Source organism: Oncorhynchus keta, unplaced genomic scaffold, assembly GCF_023373465.1.
Source record: "Oncorhynchus keta strain PuntledgeMale-10-30-2019 unplaced genomic scaffold, Oket_V2 Un_contig_4270_pilon_pilon, whole genome shotgun sequence".
NCBI lineage: Eukaryota > Metazoa > Chordata > Actinopteri > Salmoniformes > Salmonidae > Oncorhynchus > Oncorhynchus keta.
The window spans coordinates 1-21,139 of NW_026287680.1; the positions used below are offsets into that span (position 1 = coordinate 1).

General features: G+C 46.2%; 3 protein-coding genes and 1 long non-coding RNA gene across 6 annotated transcripts; all 4 read left to right on the forward strand.

The window, feature by feature from the left end:
- The first annotated feature begins 6 nt into the window (after positions 1–6).
- Positions 7–2,069, forward strand: LOC127924543 (uncharacterized). The gene is made up of 2 exons (XR_008118125.1): positions 7–264; positions 685–2,069. It is a non-coding gene; the product is annotated as an uncharacterized LOC127924543 (long non-coding RNA).
- Positions 2,070–2,478: 409 nt separating this feature from the next.
- LOC127924542 (speriolin-like protein) lies at positions 2,479–7,303 on the forward strand. The gene is made up of 5 exons (XM_052509250.1): positions 2,479–2,728; positions 3,606–3,806; positions 4,215–4,339; positions 4,944–5,146; positions 7,068–7,303. The coding sequence occupies exons 1-5, from the start codon at positions 2,563–2,565 to the stop codon at positions 7,192–7,194; spliced, it is 822 nt and encodes a 273-aa protein (XP_052365210.1). The 5' UTR covers positions 2,479–2,562; the 3' UTR covers positions 7,195–7,303.
- Positions 7,304–10,518: 3,215 nt separating this feature from the next.
- LOC127924544 (sphingomyelin phosphodiesterase 5-like) lies at positions 10,519–18,251 on the forward strand. Of its 3 annotated transcripts, none has more exons than XM_052509252.1 (8): positions 10,519–10,668; positions 11,540–12,823; positions 13,334–13,409; positions 14,666–14,806; positions 15,063–15,152; positions 15,520–15,583; positions 15,990–16,149; positions 17,507–18,251. In XM_052509252.1, exons 2-8 carry the CDS (start codon positions 11,648–11,650, stop codon positions 17,615–17,617), a joined length of 1,818 nt encoding a protein of 605 aa, XP_052365212.1. In that variant the 5' UTR covers positions 10,519–10,668; positions 11,540–11,647; the 3' UTR covers positions 17,618–18,251. The 3 variants fall into 3 exon arrangements, with proteins under 3 accessions (XP_052365212.1, XP_052365214.1, XP_052365213.1); XM_052509254.1 differs by having other exon boundaries at positions 10,527–10,668; positions 11,627–12,823; XM_052509253.1 differs by having other exon boundaries at positions 10,530–10,668; positions 11,537–12,823.
- Positions 18,252–18,551: 300 nt separating this feature from the next.
- On the forward strand, positions 18,552–21,139 carry LOC127924545 (mitochondrial assembly of ribosomal large subunit protein 1-like). The gene is made up of 4 exons (XM_052509255.1): positions 18,552–18,967; positions 19,412–19,590; positions 19,852–19,933; positions 20,504–21,139. Exons 1-4 carry the CDS (start codon positions 18,658–18,660, stop codon positions 20,662–20,664), a joined length of 732 nt encoding a protein of 243 aa, XP_052365215.1. The 5' UTR covers positions 18,552–18,657; the 3' UTR covers positions 20,665–21,139.

Genomic DNA, 21,139 nt, shown 5'->3' on the forward strand with positions numbered 1-21,139 from the left:
CCCTGTTCAGTGAGGCTAGTGATGGTACTGTCCCTGTTTAGTGAGGCTAGTTATGTTATTATTGTTTGACAGTACATGAGATTCACCTCATTGGCTAATCACTAATATGTCCCCATACAGACCAAGTATGACTTCACTTCCTGTCACGGAGTGCTGTTGGTCTGTCTGATTGTCCTGTTCCTCTTCGGCTTCCTCTGCATCTTCATCCGCAACAAGATCCTGGAACTGGTCTATGCCTCGCTGGGCGCTCTACTCTTCACATGCGTAAGTTCTTGTCACAAATGCCACCCTATTTTCTTTATAGTGCACTACTTTTGACCATCGTAGTGCACTATTTAGGGAAGGGTGCTATTAGGGATGCATACTAAAATCTCTTTCTTTGGTAAGGATCTTGATTATCATAGGTGGTGTCTCTTCCTGTAGAAACTATACTGGCGGTGGTAGTAGGGCAACGATTTAAGTATTCATGCAAGTGCTTTGATTGATGGGCCCTGGCCAAAATAATGCAATGTATAGGGAACAGGGTACCATTTTGTACACAGACTTAGTCATTATTTTGCATGTGTTGTCAGACCAAATCAATACCTTATCTCACTGCACATGCCTTGCTAAATAGAATGAGTAGAATGCTAATTGTAATTGTGATAATATAATGATCATTGTTTTGAATGTGATTGATTCCAGTTCTTGGCTGTGGACACTCAGCTGCTGCTTGGCAACAAGGAGAATGCCCTGAGTCCAGAGGACTATGTTTTTGCTGCTCTCTCCCTGTACACTGACATCATCAACATCTTCCTCTACATCCTGGCTATCGTTGGAAGAGCACGGAACTGAGAGCTTCCTCTAAAGGAACCATTGAAGGATGAAGGAGTGTTTTTACAGGAGTTACCAATCTGTTCCCATATCTAGTACAACACCTGCCACACATCGTGTTATGTGTCTATGTCTCAGGTGAACACTGCTGTCACCTGTCCTTCTAAACGTGGTTCCCTTTGTGCTTTTAGAGCAGTGGTTCCCTCTGTGCTTTTAGAGCAGTGGTTCCCTTTGTGCTTTTAGAGCAGTGGTTCCCTTTGTGCTTTTAGAGCAGTGGTTCCCTTTGTGCTTTTAGAGCAGTGGTTCCCTCTGTGCTTTTAGAGCAGTGGTTCCCTCTGTGCTTTTAGAGCAGTGGTTCCCTCTGTGCTTTTAGAGCAGTGGTTCCCTCTGTGCTTTTAGAGCAGTGGTTCCCTTTGTGCTTTTAGAGCAGTGGTTCCCTCTGTGCTTTTAGAGCAGTGGTTCCCTCTGTGCTTTTAGAGCAGTGGTTCCCTCTGTGCTTTTAGAGCAGTGGTTCCCTCTGTGCTTTTAGAGCAGTGGTTCCCTCTGTGCTTTTAGAGCAGTGGTTCCCTCTGTGCTTTTAGAGCAGTGGTTCCCTCTGTGCTTTTAGAGCAGTGGTTCCCTCTGTGCTTTTAGAGCAGTGGTTCCCTCTGTGCTTTTAGAGCAGTGGTTCCCTCTGTGCTTTTAGAGCAGTGGTTCCCTCTGTGCTTTTAGAGCAGTGGTTCCCTCTGTGCTTTTAGAGCAGTGGTTCCCTCTGTGCTTTTAGAGCAGTGGTTCCCTCTGTGCTTTTAGAGCAGTGGTTCCCTCTGTGCTTTTAGAGCAGTGCCCCCCTAGCGAACTCAGTCCGGCGTTGAACTTAGTTGTAATAGTAGAATGCACAAGGTGACATTTCTAAATTGGGTGGTGCATCATCAGTTCCTCTTGTCAGTCATTACGTACCATGTTTGGGTAACCCTGATCTAGCAGATGCTCTTATCCAGAGCAATGTATTTTTCTATTGTGTTACTGTTTTTCTTTGCTCATTTTTCGTACTTTTTAAACAACCACATATCACAGTCATAGCAAGTAACTCTGCTCTATAGTACTCCCTCATGTTCATTGTGCTCATTTTTACCACAATCCAGACTGGTTTAAATTGTGTAGTGTGAATAATTCATAATATTTTAATTCAATTTGTTTTGTGATATTTCTGATGTTTGTGAGTCTTTGCAGCTGTATTTGTTGATATTTATTCAATTAAAACTGAATTGTGATCTCTTCTTTTTCTTTTTTTTTTATCAGTGCTGATGGTTACTGGATGCTGCTAAATTGTTTCTAATAGTGTATGAATCATGATTATGCACTTTGTGATATGATTATTTTTTTTCTAAGCCAAAAGCATGAATATCAGTTTGTTAATTATATTTTTCCAGACATTTGTGCCTAGTTTTTCAGTCTGGAGAGAAATTGTGTGAGAAATGATTTCCCCTGATGCAATGCAAATGATGAGCGTCAAGAATGACGTATATAACCTAATCTGTTTAGGCATCATAAAGGAGATTCTATAATTATGTTCGATGTGTAATTATGACACCGGTGTCAAGTTAAATCGAACGTTCTGACACCCTATTATGATGCTATTTATAACCTATTTCATTTGAGGATTTGATTTATAAGACCAACGGAAAGGGTCTACAAACTTGCGGGTTGTGTCTCAATTGTCTGAACGCCTGAAGTAGGCGCTTGGAGTCGGAGAAGTGTATCTGGGTGGCTATGGATACAGAGGGGGGCGGTGCGTCATTGCGCTTGGAGAATGAGAAACTGCGGTACGAGAATGACCACCTGAAAATAATGCTTGACCTAATGAAGGAAAACTTTAATCTGAAGTCCAAACTGCAAACCTCCGCTCTAACCAGCGACACTCTCAGGAAATCGACAGGTAACTGTTCAAGTATGGTTCACGCATTGCAATCTCCATCTATGTGGGTGATGGTGGTGCGTGTGCCGCTCTTTGTCACTAAAGGACGTCCAAGACAATGTGACACGTCCGGACCGTTAGAATGAATAAACAGGGTTGGAAAAACTGAAACATTCCATTTACACTATACGGCGTGAAATGAAATGTAATTAATCCCAACCCTGCATATCAATACTGCCATGCAGGTCCTAGCAAAGCACCAGCTAAAATATTGGATATATAATCTTAAGGGTGGCAGATAGCCTAGTGGTTAAGAGCTTTGGGCCACTAACCGAAAGGATGCTGGTTCGAATCCCTGAGCAGACTAGATGAAACATCTGTCTGTGCCCCTGAGAACGGCACTTAACCCTGTAAGGCGCTCTGGATAAGAGCATCTACTTTATATAATTTATTACATTTATAGCTCTATTCATTACATAAAGAAATCTCATAGTGATGTAAAGTAACAACAAACAACAACAACAACTATTTAAAAACAACATTAAGTTCATGAGTTGATCTAAGGACAAGAGATTGAAGGTTGAGAACGTTCATGGTTCCATTGTTTAGGCGTTGCCAGATCTTAAAACGCCTGGATGGATATTTTACCTATCGACTAACCAAATCATATGTTATAGCAATCTGTCAGTCGATGACGTCGCACGCAGCCATTGGTTGATGCATGCGAGGTCTCAGCAACCGGTGGTTTGAGTGAGATCAGCAGAGGGAGGATGTAGTCAAAGAGGAGAGAGAGCATCTACATATATTTGCTGATTATTTTTGCCTGGTTTCTTTTTGTCTCAATTTGTCACCCTTTTTGCATTTAGAATTGATTCTGATGAGAATTTCCTACCAACAGGCAGGAACACAACTATTCAGTGGCAAGACATCGTGGATGAGGACAGATTCAAACATGAGCTGCATCAATCGCCCAGACATCCTCACAGAACGTCTTCCCCGGTTAACCTGGAGTCCTACACCAAGAGCTGCATGGGCACAGACCCACGAGAACATGAAGAGACTGCAAGCTGTTCTTATGTCATGTCTCAGAAGGTGAAAGGTGTGTGAAATGGTCGTTTGCTCATTACAATGTTGTGACATGATCCTTAAGAGAAAAATGTTAGTCAGAAATTGAATCACCACCATTGTATCAACTGAGCTGATTATGACAATATTGCAATAGCAGAAGAGAATAGAAAAATATGTATTCAAAACTATTGTATATTGTATAGGTCCCAAATTGCACCCTAACTCCTATATAGTGCATAACTTTTGAGTAGGGCCTATAGGGCTCTGGTCAATAATAGTGCGCAATATAGGAAACAGGATGCCTTCTGGGATGTTGTTTAGAATAGGAACATTTTGTTAAACTAGCTGTGGATGAATGTTGATGTTGGTGTCATGAGGTCTATTGAAGTAATCCATGCAGATTCAGAGATTGGTGCTGTAATGGTGTTTATTGATTCAGATCCAGAGCGGTTGTTGGGGGAGATAGCCTTCCAGCTGGATCGAAGGATCTTGTCCTATGTGTTCCAGGGCCAGAACAGACTCTATGGGTTCACTGTGCTCAATATACGAGACAAGATCATTCAGGTGTGTGTGTGTGTGTGTGTGTGTGTGTGTGTGTGTGTGTGTGTGTGTGTGTGTGTGTGTGTGTGTGTGTGTGTGTGTGTGTGTGTGTGTGTGTGTGTGTGTGTGTGTGTGTGTGTGTTGTCCTCTGTACAAAAGGCAGACATTCCAGTTTTTGAATAATAAGACGAGTTGAACAACAGGATGTGGTTGTGTGCCGTGTAGATATTTCAATCATTCACACACAGATGGAAATCAAAGCCTCCCGAACCGGTTTATTCCCAGGTCAAAATGGTTTTCCATTTCCTAAGAAGTTAATTCCAAATCTGTTCTAAACAAATGTGTAAGAGAGAGTTGGATAATGACATGTACAGTATAACTGGATTAGAAACTCTACAGGCTAATCCCCCACTCCCATGAGACTGTTCTGCGTCCCAAATGGAACCCTCTAAACTATATAGTGCACTACTTTTGACTGTGTGTCTGCCCCAAATGGCACCCTATACCAAATGGAGCCCTATATGGGCTCTGGTCTAAAGTAGTGCACTCTATTGGAAATAGGGTGCCATATGAGACTCACAATCTGTGTTTCCCTCAACGAAAGGCTTGACCCTCCCCTTTTCCTCAGGTGTCCACACACCCTCTGACGGGAAGGTGGACGAGGGCTACAGGCTCCAGCTGTCCCAGCTACACTGAGCTGATGGCCAAGCTGAAGCAGCTGGGCTATAGTATGACTCTCCACCCCCCCTTCACAGAGTTCATCATCAACACCTACGGCATCCTGAAGCAGAGGGCTGACTCATACAGCGCCCGGGAGCTGGGATACAACAGGTGATGATGTCGTCCCTTCAGGGTACCAGCTCGGCTGTGATGTCAGCTCAGCTTCCCTGCCATCAGGTTGGAGGTGTCAGACAATTACTGTAAAGGCTGCACTGCATGCTTCAGGAGGAGTTTCATCCCTCCCGGGGGGGGGGGGGCGCTGCAGGAGGAGTTTCATCCCTCCCGGGGGCGCTGCAGGAGGAGCTTCATCCCTCCCGGGGGCGCTGCAGGAGGAGTTTCATCCCTCCCCGGGGGGGGTGGGGGGGGCGCTTCAGGAGGAGTTTCATGCCTCCCCGGGGGGGGGGGGTTGTGTTTATAATGTGTGGTTTGTGAATGTAATGTGTGGTTTGTGTACGTAATGTGTGGTTTGTGAATGTAATGTGTGGTTTGCGTATGTAATGTGTGGTTTGTGTATGTAATGTGTGGTTTGTGTTTGTAATGTGTGGTTTGTGTATGTAATGTGTGGTTTGTGTATGTAATGTGTGGTTTGTGTATGTAATGTGTGGTTTGTGTATGTAATGTGTGGTTTGTGTATGTAATGTGTGGTTTGTGTACGTAATGTGTGGTTTGTGTATGTAATGTGTGGTTTGTGTATGTAATGTGGTTTGTGGTTTGGTTTGTGTATGTAATGTGTGGTTTGTGAATGTAATGTGTGGTTTGTGTATGTAATGTGTGGTTTGTGTATGTAATGTGTGGTTTGTGTTTGTAATGTGTGGTTTGTGTATGTAATGTGTGGTTTGTGTTTGTAATGTGTGGTTTGTGTATGTAATGTTTGTGGTTTGTGTATGTAATGTGTGGTTTGTGTATGTTGTGGTTTGTGTATGTAATGTGTGTTTAATGTAATGTGTGGTTTGTGTATGTAATGTGTGGTTTGTGTATGTAATGTGTGGTTTGGTTTGTGTTTATGTAATGTGTGGTTTGTGTATGTAATGTAATGTGTGGTTTGTGTATGTAATGTGTGGTTTGTGTATGTGTGGTTTGTGTGGTTTGTTTATGTAATGTGTGGTTTGTGTATGTAATGTGTGGTTTGTGTTGTAATGTGTGGTTTGTGTATGTAATGTGTGGTTTGTGTATGTAATGTGTGGTTTGTGTATGTAATGTGTGGTTTGTGTATGTAATGTGTGGTTTGTGTATGTAATGTGTGGTTTGTGTATGTAATGTGTGGTTTGTGTTTGTAATGTGTGGTTTGTGTATGTAATGTGTGGTTTGTGTTTGTAATGTGTGGTTTGTGTATGTAATGTGTGGTTTGTGTATGTAATGTGTGGTTTGTGTATGTAATGTGTGGTTTGTGTATGTAATGTGTGGTTTGTGTATGTAATGTGTGGTTTGTGTATGTAATGTGTGGTTTGTGTATGTAATGTGTGGTTTGTGTATGTAATGTGTGGTTTGTGTATGTAATGTGTGGTTTGTGTATGTAATGTGTGGTTTGTGTATGTAATGTGTGGTTTGTGTATGTGGTTTGTGTATGTAATGTGTGGTTTGTGTATGTAATGTGTGGTTTGTGTTTATAATGTGTGGTTTGTGTATGTAATGTGTGGTTTGTGTTTATAATGTGTGGTTTGTGTATGTAATGTGTGGTTTGTGTATGTAATGTGTGGGTTGTGTTTGTAATGTGTGGTTTGTGTATGTAATGTGTGGTTTGTGAATGTAATGTGTGGGTTGTGTTTATAATGTGTGGTTTGTGTATGTAATGTGTGGTTTGTGTTTGTAATGTGTGGTTTGTGTATGTAATGTGTGGTTTGTGTATGTAATGTGTGGTTTGTGTTTGTAATGTGTGGTTTGTGTTTATAATGTGTGGTTTGTGTTTGTAATGTGTGGTTTGTGTATGCAATGTGTGGTTTGTGTATGAAATGTGTGGTTTGTGTATGTAATGTGTGAGCTGTAGTAGGATTTCCCACTTGTAGGACAATAAACAACAATCTAATCTCAACAGCCCGGACTTCCTCAGGAGAGTAGTTATCAACTCAGCCCCCTCCAAACTGCTGAAGGATCTCCTGCTGCTGTTCAGTTGCCTCTCTTTCATGGCCAGGCAGGACGGCAAGCCCCTCTTCCTCTGGTAGACGGGCTGGGAACAGCTCTGGTTCAGGGTGTTACGTGCAGCTTGCTGATTCTGAGTCTTTTATAAACGCTTAGGACCAGAGCTAGCCACTGATACCACCTCCCTCCACAGCAGATCAGTCGTCTGTGGAGAGTCAAGGTTTTACACTATAAACAAGTGACTCAAACCCAACTCTTAACGTGTCTAAGCTTTTATTGCTTTGGAGACAAGCGCTCTCTCATACAAACTTCACACACCCTCCGCAGACAGGACAGCTCTGCATCTCTTCACACACCCTCCGCAGACAGGACAGCTCTGCATCTCTTCACACACCCTCCGCAGACAGGACAGCTCTGCATCTCTTCACACACTCTCCACAGACAGGACAGCATCTCTTCACACACACTCCACAGACAGGACAGCTCTGCATCTCTTCACACACAGCTCTGTATCTCTTCACACACCCTCCACAGACAGGACAGCTCTGCATCTCTTCACACACCCTCCACAGACAGGACAGCTCTGCATCTCTTCACACACCCTCCACAGACAGGACAGCTCTGCATCTCTTCACACACCCTCCACAGACAGGACAGCTCTGCATCTCTTCACACACCCTCCACAGACAGGACAGGACAGCATCTCTTCACACACCCTCCACAGACAGGACAGCTCTGCATCTCTTCACACACCCTCCACAGACAGACAGGACAGCATCTCTTCACACACCCTCCACAGACAGGACAGGACAGCATCTCTTCACACACCCTCCACAGACAGGACAGGACAGCATCTCTTCACACACCCTCCACAGACAGGACAGCTCTGCATCTCTTCACACACCCTCCACAGACAGGACAGGACAGCATCTCTTCACACACCCTCCACAGACAGGACAGCTCTGCATCTCTTCACACACCCTCCACAGACAGGACAGCTCTGCATCTCTTCACACACCCTCCACAGACAGGACAGCTCTGCATCTCTTCACACACCCTCCACAGACAGGACAGGACAGCATCTCTTCACACACCCTCCACAGACAGGACAGCTCTGCATCTCTTCACACACCCTCCACAGACAGGACAGCTCTGCATCTCTTCACACACCCTCCACAGACAGGACAGCTCTGCATCTCTTCACACACCCTCCACAGACAGGACAGCTCTGCATCTCTTCACACACCCTCCACAGACAGGACAGCTCTGCATCTCTTCACACACCCTCCACAGACAGGACAGGACAGCATCTCTTCACACACCCTCCACAGACAGGACAGCTCTGCATCTCTTCACACACCCTCCACAGACAGGACAGGACAGCATCTCTTCACACACCCTCCACAGACAGGACAGGACAGCATCTCTTCACACACCCTCCACAGACAGGACAGCTCTGCATCTCTTCACACACCCTCCACAGACAGGACAGCTCAGCATCTCTTCACACACCCTCCACAGACAGGACAGCTCTGCATCTCTTCACACACCCTCCACAGACAGGACAGGACAGCATCTCTTCACACACCCTCCACAGACAGGACAGCTCTGCATCTCTTCACACACCCTCCACAGACAGGACAGCTCTGCATCTCTTCACACACCCTCCACAGACAGGACAGCTCTGCATCTCTTCACACACCCTCCACAGACAGGACAGCTCAGCATCTCTTCACACACCCTCCACAGACAGGACAGGACAGCTCTGCATCTCTTCACACACCCTCCACAGACAGGACAGCATCTCTTCACACACCCCCCACAGACAGGACAGCTCTGCATCTCTTCACACACCCTCCACAGACAGGACAGCTCTGCATCTCTTCACACACCCTCCACAGACAGGACAGCTCTGCATCTCTTCACACACCCTCCACAGACAGGACAGCTCTGCATCTCCTGCATTGGACCATTTCCTAGTTTAGCCTTTTTTTTCATTCCTATTTTCCGTTCACTTGGTTTGTTGGTTGGTTGCACTGAGGCTGGCTTTGTGAGTTACCTGACATTATATTTCCATATTTAAATGACAGACATGGAAAAACCTGGACAGAATAAATACTTCCAGGGCTCTTTGGGCCATTTAAAATGCATTTCAACAAAGAAAAAGCAGTCTGTTTAAGTAATGTATACACAACTCATTTTCATTTACACTGAACAAAGCTTTAACAACATGTAAAATATTTGTCCCATGGTTCATGAGCTGAAATAAAAAATCCCAGACATTTTTCATACACACAAAAAGCTTATTTCTCTCAAATGTTGTGCACAAATTTAGTTTACATCCCTGTTAGTGAGCATTTATCCTTTGCCAAGATAATCCAGCCACCTGAAAAGGTGTGTCATATCAAGAAGCTGATTAAACCGCATGATCATTACACAGGTCCACCTTGTGCTGGGGACAATAAAAGGCCACTTTAAAATGAGCAGTTTTATCACACAACACAATGCCATAGATGTCTCCAGTTTTGAGACATGGTGACCTGCAGGAATGTCCACCAGAGCTGTTGCCAGAGACATTAATGTTAATTTCTCTGCCATAAGCTGCCTCCAATGTCATCTGACAGAATTTGCCAGTACATCCAACCGGCCTCACAACCACAGACTATGTGTAACCACGGCGGCCCATCCACATCCAGCTGCTTCACCTGCAGGATCGTCTGGGTGGTGGGTGCTGAGGAGTAATTCTGTCTGTCGTAAAGCCATTTTGTGGGGAAAAACTAATTCTGATTGGGGAGCAAAGCCCAGCCAGTGGGTGGGCCTGGCTGCCAAGGGGGTGGGCCTATACCCTCCATGGCCCACCCATAGCTGCACCCTGCCCAGTGGGTGGGCCTGGCTGCCAAGGGGGTGGGCCTATACCCTCCATGGCCCACCCATAGCTGCACCCTGCCCAGTGGGTGGGCCTGGCTGCCAAGGGGGTGGGCCTATACCCTCCATGGCCCACCCATAGCTGCACCCTGCCCAGTGGGTGGGCCTGGCTGCCAAGGGGGTGGGCCTATACCCTCATTGGCCCACCCATAGCTGCACCCTGCCCAGTCATGTGAAAGCCATACATTAGGGCCTAATTTATTTATTTCAATTGACTGATTTTCTAATATGAAGAAGTAACTCAGTAAAGTCTTTGAAATTATTGTCTTTCAATATCGTAACGACCCTGGGTTTATGAGCGCGAATCCGCGCTTAATAACCCCATATACCTATAAACCCTTATACTGTTCGTATAAGGAAATATGTTCAGCTCATTTGCCATTTCAGACGAGCACGCACACGGTGGGAAATAAGCGGCATGCACGCGCAAACTGTCTAGACTGGAGTTGGCTGCTCCCCGCGCGGGACAAGTCTTACACTGGTCTGGAACCTTGTATTCTGTTTTATACAGGAATATTGAATGAAAAATATCCACAGCATGATAAGACCAACTTAGCAGTAGGCACGCTTACATGTATTTAGACGGATAAATTCACATTTTATGAAGGAAGTGGACTCTTCTATACAGACAGGTAAGAATAAAGGTGCATAGCTCATGTTAACGTTTGCTAACCAGATAACCTATTTTTAGCTAGCTAGTAGCTAACATTAGTCCACGAACGTGTGGCTATGTAAATGTGTAAGACAAAATTGTCTTGTTCATGAATGATACATTGTGCATGTGAGCACCTGCTGCCTAGCCCAACTTAGTGAACATTTTCAAACTGGTTGAATTAGCCAGGTAACGTTAGTACTCCAAGTTAACGTTAGCTGGCTAACTAGCTAACCACGCCACGTCAGAGAACAGCATTTGGGGCGAGTCGATAATTTCAAAGTAACAAGCACACACAACAACAACTTGAGAAACAATCGATATCACATTCATTCATGACCGATGTTGGTTGGCATGACAGTGTCAGCAGAAATGCTGGCACTCTGGACGGGCGTCATTGTCGGAAAGTGGGTCTTTTTGGAGCCTTTGTGTGGACTATTTTTAACGTTGCATCGACCACTAGTTTTACACACCACACATCTGTCGCTATAGCGATTAGTGAATTCGTGCAGATGGTGACGTCTGGATTAACAGTAGTTTGGGTGAAATACCCGTATATTCTTCTCCTCTTGCCCTCCTTTCCAACAATGTCTGTCTATCCACCAACCCAGCCCTTCATGTGCGCGCAGCCCAGTAAGCCAATGTAATCTGCCTTTCTACTCCAATTGATCCCGTGCACTATGACGCACCAGCTGTCGCCCAGCCCCATTGGGTTGATTCTGGTTTCCCTGACAACCATGCAACTTCAAGCACTATTGATTTACCTCACTTGTCGAACCAGGAAAGGTCTGAAGACAGACACCCTCTACATGTCCTGTCTGTGTGTTGTCTTCTACGTTTACTTCCAGTAGATTGCAGAGTCTCAGTCAGATGGTGAATAACCAGAGTGAGGTGAGCAGCTGGGAGCCCTGATGCCTGATCTCCCTATTTGTGTCCAGAGGTGACTGAAGGAGGGAGGCATGTCTCTGCGGGAGTCTCCATTCCCCAACAGCTTTGTGGAGGGCCTGCATGCAGTGAGCTGGGGTCTTATCCTGCCCTGCTTCTGGTTCCTGGACCGCCTCATTGCCGTCTGCATGTCCACCAGCCTGGAACGCACCCAGCGGCACGAGCAGGAGTGTTACCTCCACCCTCTCAAGGTGTTCTTCGGCTTCATCATCTTCCTCGCCCTCTTCCTGGTCATGGCTCCCCTGGCCTTCCTGGGGTTCCTGCTTTGGGCTCCCCTCCAGGCTGCCCGAAGGCCCTTCTCCTACCACCACGAGCCCCCGTCGAGGCCAGCACCAGCTGAGGGGGAGAGGAACCTGGGCTTTGAGGCAGGGGCCAACAAGGCCACTTTTGGTTTTGCTACTGCCAACCTGTGCCTATTGCCGGACGGAATTGCGCGCTTCAACAACCTGGGGCACACGCAGCGCCGTGCCACCGCCATCGGCCGGAGCATCGTGCAGGGCGTGAACCGGCCACACATCCGCATCTTTGTGGACTCTCCCAGTAGCTGTGGCACCCTCAGCCCCTCCAGTAGCCTGCTCCCCGGCCCCTCCACCACCAGCCCTGCCTCATACGGCGCTACAGACCCAGCCTGCCAGCCACCACCCCAGGCCCAGTCAGACGAGGACCAAGCTGACGGAGCGGACCCAACAACGACGCCCCCCAAACCCAGTGACTCAAACTATGTGGTGTACGTGCCCTGTGACGACACTGAGGAGTCTTCCCACTCTCCCGCCCCCGTCATCAACACCAACCACAACTCCAACCAGCAGGACCGGAAGGGCCACAGGAACCCTCCGCGGGCCCTACGCACTCAGGGGGTCGCCCAGCGCGGTCAGGCTGGACCAGACGACGTGCCCTGGGAGGTGTCTTCTCTCTTCCCGGCCAACGTGGACATCCTGTGTCTGGAGGAGGTGTTTGATAAGAGGGCAGCTGTGAAGCTGACCAACACCCTGGGGCCCCTGTTCAACCACATACTGTATGATGTAGGGGTGTACGCCTGCCAGCCTCCCGGCAGCTGCTCCTCCTTTAAGTTCTTCAACAGCGGCCTGTTCCTGGCCAGCCGTTACCCAGTGCTGGAGGCCCAGTACCACTGCTTCCCTAACGCCCGGGGGGAGGATGCCCTGGCTGCTAAAGGCCTGCTCTCTGCCAAGGTACCAGTCACCACAGAGATCCTATTACACTACTAGAGAGGATGAAGTCAATAGGCTGATATTGGCAGCCATTTTGATTAGATTAAGGAGTAATACAGTTCTAATTTGTAATTATATGCCACTCACTGTCATTATAGCTCTTGTCTTTCTCGCCTCTCGCCTCTCACCTCTCGCCTCTCACCTCTCACCTCTCGCCTCTCACCTCTCGCCTCTCGCCTCTCGCCTCTCGCCTCTCGCCTGCACTTTGGGTTTTTTCTGCTCAAAATAACTGATATGTGGTTGTTTTTTCTTAACTTTAGTTGAAAGCACTGACTGTAAGTCTCTCTGGAGAAGAGTGTCTGGTAAATGTGGTGTCATCTGGTTGCCATTAACACTCCTACTGTAGTTACTGTTGTCAGTTATTGTAATGATAACGCCCGCTCCATTTTACCATGGGTTAAACAATAACATCATCAACAAGAACGCAGTTCATACCCAGTAGGTGAAGTAATGGTTTGTGGGTGTTCCCAGGTGCTAGTTGGCCAGAATCAGAAAGAGAAGAAGCTGGTTGGATATTTTAACTGCACACACCTCCATGCACCTGAAGGCAAGTCATCTTCATTCATTTTTTTAACTTAATCCAAAATGGCCTCCTCTTCTCTATTTACAGCACAACTTCTCACATAGCTCATTGTAATTTAGCTACTACTGTACATTGCATTGTAGTTACACTGTTTATGCACCCTGAGGAAAGCACAGTGATGCCGAAATACCAATTAAATTGCTGGGAGATTATACATGGAGTGTGTGACTTTCTTTATTTTGATAGTTTATAATTTATTCGTCGTTAGTCAGCACCTCCACACCAAATCTTGTTCTGGGTGTGTGCCAGCTCATGTTGTTTTATCTACACTGTTTATGTACACCACACATTTATATACTGGAATCCTGACATAGCTCACTGTAATATACAGTGTCTACTGCTGTGTACATATCTCTCTTAAGTATATATTTTTGATGTGTGTATATATGCACAGATTGCATTTGTTTTATGATAGTGTTGTGTTTAGGTTCTGAACAGAGAGTAAAAACTCTAACGGACGACTAGAGAAAAGCTTAAGCCACGTTTATTCAACCCACTGGGTGCCTCCGCTGAAAGTACATATCTATACCTTCTGACTAGGACTCCTTTTATGACTAAGATAAAAACAATCCGTCTCTGTTGCTAGGCAGGAACTAAATCTGTTCCTCTTACTGGTGTTGTCATGGCCCTGCATGAGTCTAGAACCTTCATTAGAGCGTGGAAGTGTGTGAAAGAGGACTGTAGTTAGCTCGTCTACAGAGATGTATTTTCTCTTCAACTGTTCACCCTTATTGAGTTGAGTTCCACATCCGTCCTGGTCCTAGTTCCACAGCAACTTCCTTAGAAATATTACTATTCAGCAATAACATGTTTAAACAGACAAACTTTCTGTATTTCCTGTTGTCTCGCTCGGTAACTTTCCATAAACAAAGTTCCTATTCTTCCTTCATTGACCCCTGACATACAGGTCTTTTATACATGTCAAGTAATCAATAAGGTCTAATATGGTGACAGGAATAAGTACATTTCAAGCCAGAATCTGACAGTTAATAGTTTTTTTTCTTCCATTTGTTTTGTTATTTGTGTACTTGTTTGACATTTGACTGCCCTGTTAAAAGCTAGTAGCACAAGCATTTCACTGCACCTGCCGTAACATCTGCTTAACCCTGTACGTGATCAATACACTTTGATTTGGGACGCAGTAATTATCTGTCCAGCACCAGTCTCTCTCTGCTGGTATTGTAGTGGTTGAGAACTGATCCCTGTGATTGGCTGAGCAGGTGAAGGGGAGATCCGCTGTGAGCAGCTCAACATGCTCACCAAGTGGATCCAGGAGTTCCAGGTGACCAATAGCAAGCCTGATGAGGTGGTCGTGTTTGACGTGCTTTCTGGGGATTTCAACTTCGACAACTGCTCACCTGGTACGTCTGCGTCCCAAATTGAATCCTATTCTCTATTAAAGTGCACTACTTTTGATGAGAGCCCTATGGGCCTTGGTCAAATGTAGTACACTATATAGGGAATCGAGTGTCATTTTTGGATACCTTTCTGTCTACATACAGAGTACACTGGCTCTGCATGCAGTTTGTCTTCTATAGATGGGTGTCTGTGTGGGCTTGATGTCGTGCAACAGGTTTCCACATTGTTCCATGTTTCTGTGTGTTTGTCCTTGGTCAGATGACAGTCTAGAACAGAAGCACAGTCTGTTTGAGGAGTACAGAGACCCCTGCAGGGCCGGGCCGGGCCAGGAGAAACCCTGGGTCATTGGTGAGTTGGACTGTTGTGCGTCCCAAATGGCATCCTATTCCCTATTACAGTACTACATTTGTCCAGGGCCCGTAGGTAAGTAGTGTACTATTTTAGAATTAGGGTGCCATTTGGGATACATAGCCGACATACAGGCCTACAAGTCATTAGGAACAATCAAACATTCCTTGATGTCCTTTTGTGCACATTGATGTGACATGAATAATGTTTTGAACCTCTTGTATAGTCTGTCTCCTGTACAGGCCCCAGCCCATGTTTAACTATATTGTCTGTTGTTTTATGTCTTGTAAGGAGTTTATTTTATATATTTTTTTAACAAGGCACATCTGTGGAAATTGAGAACTTTTTCTTATGTTATATCGTTCAGGCACTTTGCTGGAACAGCCTACTCTGTATCATGAGGATGTAAGGACCCCAGAGAATCTTCAAAGGTATGCTATCCCTCAGACTGCATTCACTGGATGTAGTCAATGGGCCCTGGTCAAAACAACGTAGTGCACTACAACACATTGAAACCACTGGCCACTTTAATCATTGAAACCACTAGTCACTTTAATAATGTTTACATATTTTTTATATACTGTATTCTATTCTACTGTATCTTAGTCTGTCTCTCTGACATTGCTCGTCCAACTATTTATATTTTTAATTCCTTTACTTTGTGTATGTTAGATATTAGATATTACTGCACTGTTGGAGCTAGAAACACAAGCATTTCGCTACACCCGTAATAACATCTGCTAAACGCGTATGCGACCAATAAAATCTGATTTGATATGGAATAAGGTGTCGTTTGGGACATGTCCTACGTTCCCCTGATCCCTTCCCTGTCTCTAGGACCCTGGAGAGAGAGGAGCTGAGGAAGCAGTACATCTCCTCTCCTGTGGCCCTGGAAGGCTGTCCCATGGTCTACCCTGAGATGGGTCAGCCTTGGGTGGGGCGGCGCATCGACTACATCCTCTACAGAGAGAGTTCCATCTCCAAGCACTGCCGAACTGTAAGTGTTTCCATACTTTTCCCCTCTCTGGTTCGCTAGCTAGGTTAGCTAACATGAGCTAGCTATCAGATACCTGCCATCTCATTCAGCTGTATAGAAGAGTCCACTTCCTTCATGTTCTCCTCTCCACACTCCTGACCGCCACCTGTGTTATTGAAATGATTGCTTGGAACACCACAAGGATGTGTTCTAGGAAAGACAACAGCGTGTGTCTGGCTGGCTGGCTGCAGGCGTCACAACAGCGTGGGTCACAACAGCGTGGGTCTGGCTGGCTGGCTGCAGTCGTCACAACAGCGTGGGTCTGGCTGGCTGGCTGGCTGCAGTCGTCACAACAGCGTGTGTCTGGCTGGCTGCAGTCGTCACAACAGCGTGTGTCTGGCTGGCTGCAGTCGTCACAACAGCGTGTGTCTGGCTGGCTGGCTGGCTGCAGGCGTCACAACAGCGTGTGTCTGGCTGGCTGGCTCCAGGCGTCACAACAGCGTGTGTGTCTGGCTGGCTGGCTGGCTGCAGGCGTCACAACAGCGTGTGTGTCTGGCTGGCTGGCTGCAGGCGTCACAACAGCGTGTGTGTCTGGCTGGCTGGCTGCAGGCGTCACAACAGCGTGGGTCTGGCTGGCTGGCTGGCTGCAGGCGTCACAACAGCGTGGGTCTGGCTGGCTGGCTGGCTGCAGGCGTCACAACAGCGTGGGTCTGGCTGGCTGGCTGGCTGGCTGCAGGCGTCACAACAGCGTGGGTCTGGCTGGCTGGCTGGCTGGCTGCAGGCGTCACAACAGCGTGGGTCTGGCTGGCTGGCTGGCTGGCTGCAGGCGTCACAACAGCGTGGGTCTGGGCTGGCTGGCTGGCTGCAGGCGTCACAACAGCGTGTGTCTGGCTGGCTGGCTGCAGGCGGCTGCACAACAGCGTGTGTCTGGCTGGCTGGCTGGCTGGCTGCAGGCGCGGCTGCACAACAGCGTGTGTCTGGCTGGCTGGCTGCAGGCGTCACAACAGCGTGTGTCTGGCTGGCTGGCTGCAGGCGTCACAACAGCATGTGTCTGGCTGGCGGCTGCAGGCGTCACAACAGCGTGTGTCTGGCTGGCTGGCTGCAGGCGTCACAACAGCGTGTGTCTGGCTGGCTGGCTGCAGGCGTCACAACAGCGTGTGTCTGGCTGGCTGGCTGCAGGCGTCACAACAGCGTGTGTCTGGCTGGCGGCTGCAGGCGTCACAACAGCGTGTGTCTGGTCTGGCTGGCTGGCTGCAGGCTGGCGGCTGCAGGCGTCACAACAGCGTGTGGGTCTGGCTGGCGGCTGCAGGCGTCACAACAGCGTGTGGGTCTATTATTAATTCTGGTGTTATTGCATCCTTCTCTTTCTCTACTATAGGAAATTGAGGAGTTCACCTTTGTGACCCAGCTTGCTGGCCTCACCGACCACATTCCAGTGGGCCTGAGGCTCAATGTGTTCCTGGACTCAGACACTGCCCAGTCCGAATGAGTGACAACCCAAGCCTGAATCCATTTGGGGAGAAGGGAAAGATATGTACTTCATTCCAAATGGCACACTATTCCCTATATAGTGCACTACTTTTGACCAAAGTCCTATGGGTGCCATTTGGGATGCAGGCATCTACTATGCACCACACACACCACACGGGTACAACAATTACAAAGTAAACAGACCAATGAAAAATGCCACGGGTTATGCCTGGGGTGAGCTGGCCTGTATCCTCAGTCAGAGAGATGGGATGGGCATCCCAAATGGCACTCTATTCCGTATATAGCAATGGTAAGGCATCCCAAATGACTCCCTATATAGTGCACTACATTTGTCAGCCCTATGAGGAATAAGGTACAGTTTTGGACAATACCATTTACTGGTGGCTGCTGGATTAAAACCAATATTGATTTTCTGGTGCTGCATACAGAGACTAATCTAAGCTGAATAATGACATGACTCACTGAGTTATATATATGTTGGCCTTTTCAGGTCAGGGGCATTGGTAACTTACTTTTATACAGTCTATCTTACTTTTGGTAAATTGTTGGTACTGAAAATATTTTATATTTTTTCACTCTGATTTCACGATAATGCCTGTGGAAAATAAATGATCTCACTGAAATGCACCAAATGTTTGACTCTCTTACTGACTACAAGGTTGGTAAAAACATATTTGAAGAATATTTGCTGTGTGGAGGCGGTGGTGAAACAGATTAAACCAAAAACAGTAACGCAGTTTGATAAATGTGGATGCATTCTGAAACCGTTATAAGAAGTTGATTGTATGGCTTTAGAGAGCGATTAAATATTTAAATATGTTTTATAGCTGAAACGAGCGCAATATTATTTGTGCTTCTTCAAAGTCCCACTCCTGTACATTAGGCGGCGGTAAAGCGCATCCAGGAGGCGTAAAAAGCGAAGAAACCACCTCAACCAATCAGAGTCCTGGAATCAAACACTTCCTGTTTCTAGACAGTCCTTTGAAAAACAAACCAAATTTCCATGCGTTTTAATGGCAATGACACGATAGCTAAATCATGTATGTACTACATTGTTCTAGGCAATTTGTCTCTCAGATACTTTCACATAATGTTCTTCGAGGGTATACTGGTGTCGTTAGAGGTGCGTGTTTAATTTCAAAAGCGCGACGCAGCACAACATTTTTGTATCGACGTTATACATGTCTTGCCTCTCAACAATTGCATCCACATCTCTCTGCATTTTACAACGGTATTAGACGATATTACGCCGATTTACATAATGAAGAGAATGTTTTGAAGTCGGACTGTCCTGGCAAGCTTCTGGCACAACAAGATGAATATGAGATGCAGAGTGACTCAAGCCAAAGTAAGTAGAACTAAAATCGACTCAGACAACTAGCTAGCTAACGTTAGTAGTGAGTAACGTTACATGGTTACAAGGCACCCAATTCAATCTGATCTAGCTAAGCGCCATACCTGCCTCTAAGTGTTCAAATTCGTTACGTATCTTCGAAATTACAGGCTTGTGCATGACACTTTTCTGTAGACCAATTATAAAGCTTCATATAGGGATAACTGTCGGAGTTTACTCACCTCCAACACCACCTCCAAAACGTTCTACTGTAAATACCGGCAAAAAAATTCAATTTCACAGAAATCAGTTATAGTCAATATTTAGCTTGAATCCTTCCAAAACATGTTTCTTAAACGAAACTTTGTTACTGATAAAATACACCCAGGCTAGTGTATTACGAATGAACATACTGAAGGACTGTTTAGTGTGATGATCCTCCCTCTCCCCTTGCTGTAGGAAACCCACAGGAGGACTTTAACATCCAGGTGTTGGTGTCCCTGCTCCGCCAGGAGAATGCAGCAGACATCTGTGTCATCAAGGTGCCTGAGGACATCAAGTACACAGACTACTTCATCGTTGTCAGCGGATCCTCCTCAAGACACCTCCGTGCCATGGCCCTCTACGCCATTAAAGTGGTAATTCCTTTATTGGATCAATTGTAGGTTTGCAAAATTCCGGTAACTTTCCCCAAATTACCAGGTTTTCCAGAAATCCTGGTAGGAAGAATCACAGAATCCGAAGGGATAAGCAGGAAACCTGGGATTTTCCGGACGAGTTACTGAAATTTTGCAACTGTTGGAACATGTGAATAATGGTGCTGCTGCTGGTCAAAGCTATGCAGAAAAGCCATGTACATTTGGCACCACTGTGTTGTAATACATGTTATATTTTGGCAGTACAAATATATGAAGAAAGATGGGGACCCACATGCCAAGATTGAGGGAAAGGAAGCAGAAGACTGGATGTGCATTGACTTTGGTATGTTTGATGATCTGCTCCTGGCTGTGGATTATAGTACATGACGATTAGAATAATTTACCGAAACAACACACTGATGGTCTCTAGAAATATTACACTGATATATTTTCTCAGGATATGTGTGTAACCGATGTGAAATGGCTAGCTAGTTAACGGTGGTGCGCGCTAATAGCGTTTCAATCGGTGACGTCACTCGCTCTGAGGCCTTGAAGTAGTTGTTCCCCTTGCTCTGCAAGGGCCGTGGCTTTTGTGGCGCAATAGGTAACGATGCTTCGTGGGTGACTGTTGTTGTCTGTGAGCAGAGGGTCCCTGGTTGGAGCCCAGGTAGGGGTGAGGAAAGGGGACTGAAGCTATACATGTGGGTAATAAGTTATGTGAAAATGTCAATTTTTTACTTGCTAATCCCATTGCTGTCGTCTCTGTCTCCTGTCTCTCTCTCCCTTCTCTCTCTCTCACCCTTCTCTCCCCCTTCTCTCTCTGTCTCCCTTCTCTCCCCCTTCTCTCTCTGTCTCCCTTCTCTCTCACCTCTCTCTCTGTCTCCCCTCTCTCTCTCTCCTTTCCTCCCTGTAGGAAGGATGGTGGTCCACTTCATGCTACCAGAGACCAGAGAGGTGTATGAACTGGAGAAGCTGTGGACACTACGTTCTCTTGATGAACAGTTGAGCTCCATCCCTGATGAGACGCTCCCAGAGGACTTCATATATGGAGCCGATGTCAATGTCACCAAGTGACTCAACAATGAAATAACTGTTGAAACTGGAGTGTTATTTATTGAAAAGAAGAGACACCGAGTCTGCTTCCTAAATGGCACCCTATTCCCTTTATAGTGCACTACTTTTGACCGGAGTCCAATGGGTCCTGGTCAAAAGTAGTGCACTATGTAGAGAAAAGCAGTGTACCATTTGGGGCTGATTCCAAATGTTGAAAACTGCCGTTACTAGTTGAATTCAGCCTGTAAATTGAAGTTGTCCTCTAAGCTTTGATCTTTGTTACCATTATAAACCAGTCTGCTATGCAGATTAGATGACACAAGAAGTGTCTTACAATCATGGTTGTTAGTGTTTGCACTGGAATGTAGCTGGGGGTTTAGGGTGTTTTGAGATGTATTGATGCGATGGGGGAGGGGGTTCAGTGGCAATGGTTGTTTGGGCATCAGAAGACTGAATTTATATAAAGGATTCATTTCATAAAATCCTTTTCATAAGA

Coding starts and splice junctions, on each gene's coding strand:
- LOC127924542 (XM_052509250.1), top strand. CDS start 2,563: ATGGATACAGAGGGGGGCGGTGCGTCATTGCGCTTGGAGAATGAGAAA. Junction 3,807..4,214: donor CATGTCTCAGAAGGTGAAAG/GTGTGTGAAATG, acceptor TTATTGATTCAG/ATCCAGAGCGGTTGTTGGGG. Junction 4,340..4,943: donor TACGAGACAAGATCATTCAG/GTGTGTGTGTGT, acceptor CCTTTTCCTCAG/GTGTCCACACACCCTCTGAC.
- LOC127924545 (XM_052509255.1), top strand. CDS start 18,658: ATGTATGTACTACATTGTTCTAGGCAATTTGTCTCTCAGATACTTTCA. Junction 18,968..19,411: donor GCAGAGTGACTCAAGCCAAA/GTAAGTAGAACT, acceptor CCCTTGCTGTAG/GAAACCCACAGGAGGACTTT. Junction 19,934..20,503: donor CTGGATGTGCATTGACTTTG/GTATGTTTGATG, acceptor TCCTCCCTGTAG/GAAGGATGGTGGTCCACTTC.
- LOC127924544 (XM_052509252.1), top strand. CDS start 11,648: ATGTCTCTGCGGGAGTCTCCATTCCCCAACAGCTTTGTGGAGGGCCTG. Junction 12,824..13,333: donor AAGGCCTGCTCTCTGCCAAG/GTACCAGTCACC, acceptor GGGTGTTCCCAG/GTGCTAGTTGGCCAGAATCA. Junction 14,807..15,062: donor CTTCGACAACTGCTCACCTG/GTACGTCTGCGT, acceptor GTCCTTGGTCAG/ATGACAGTCTAGAACAGAAG.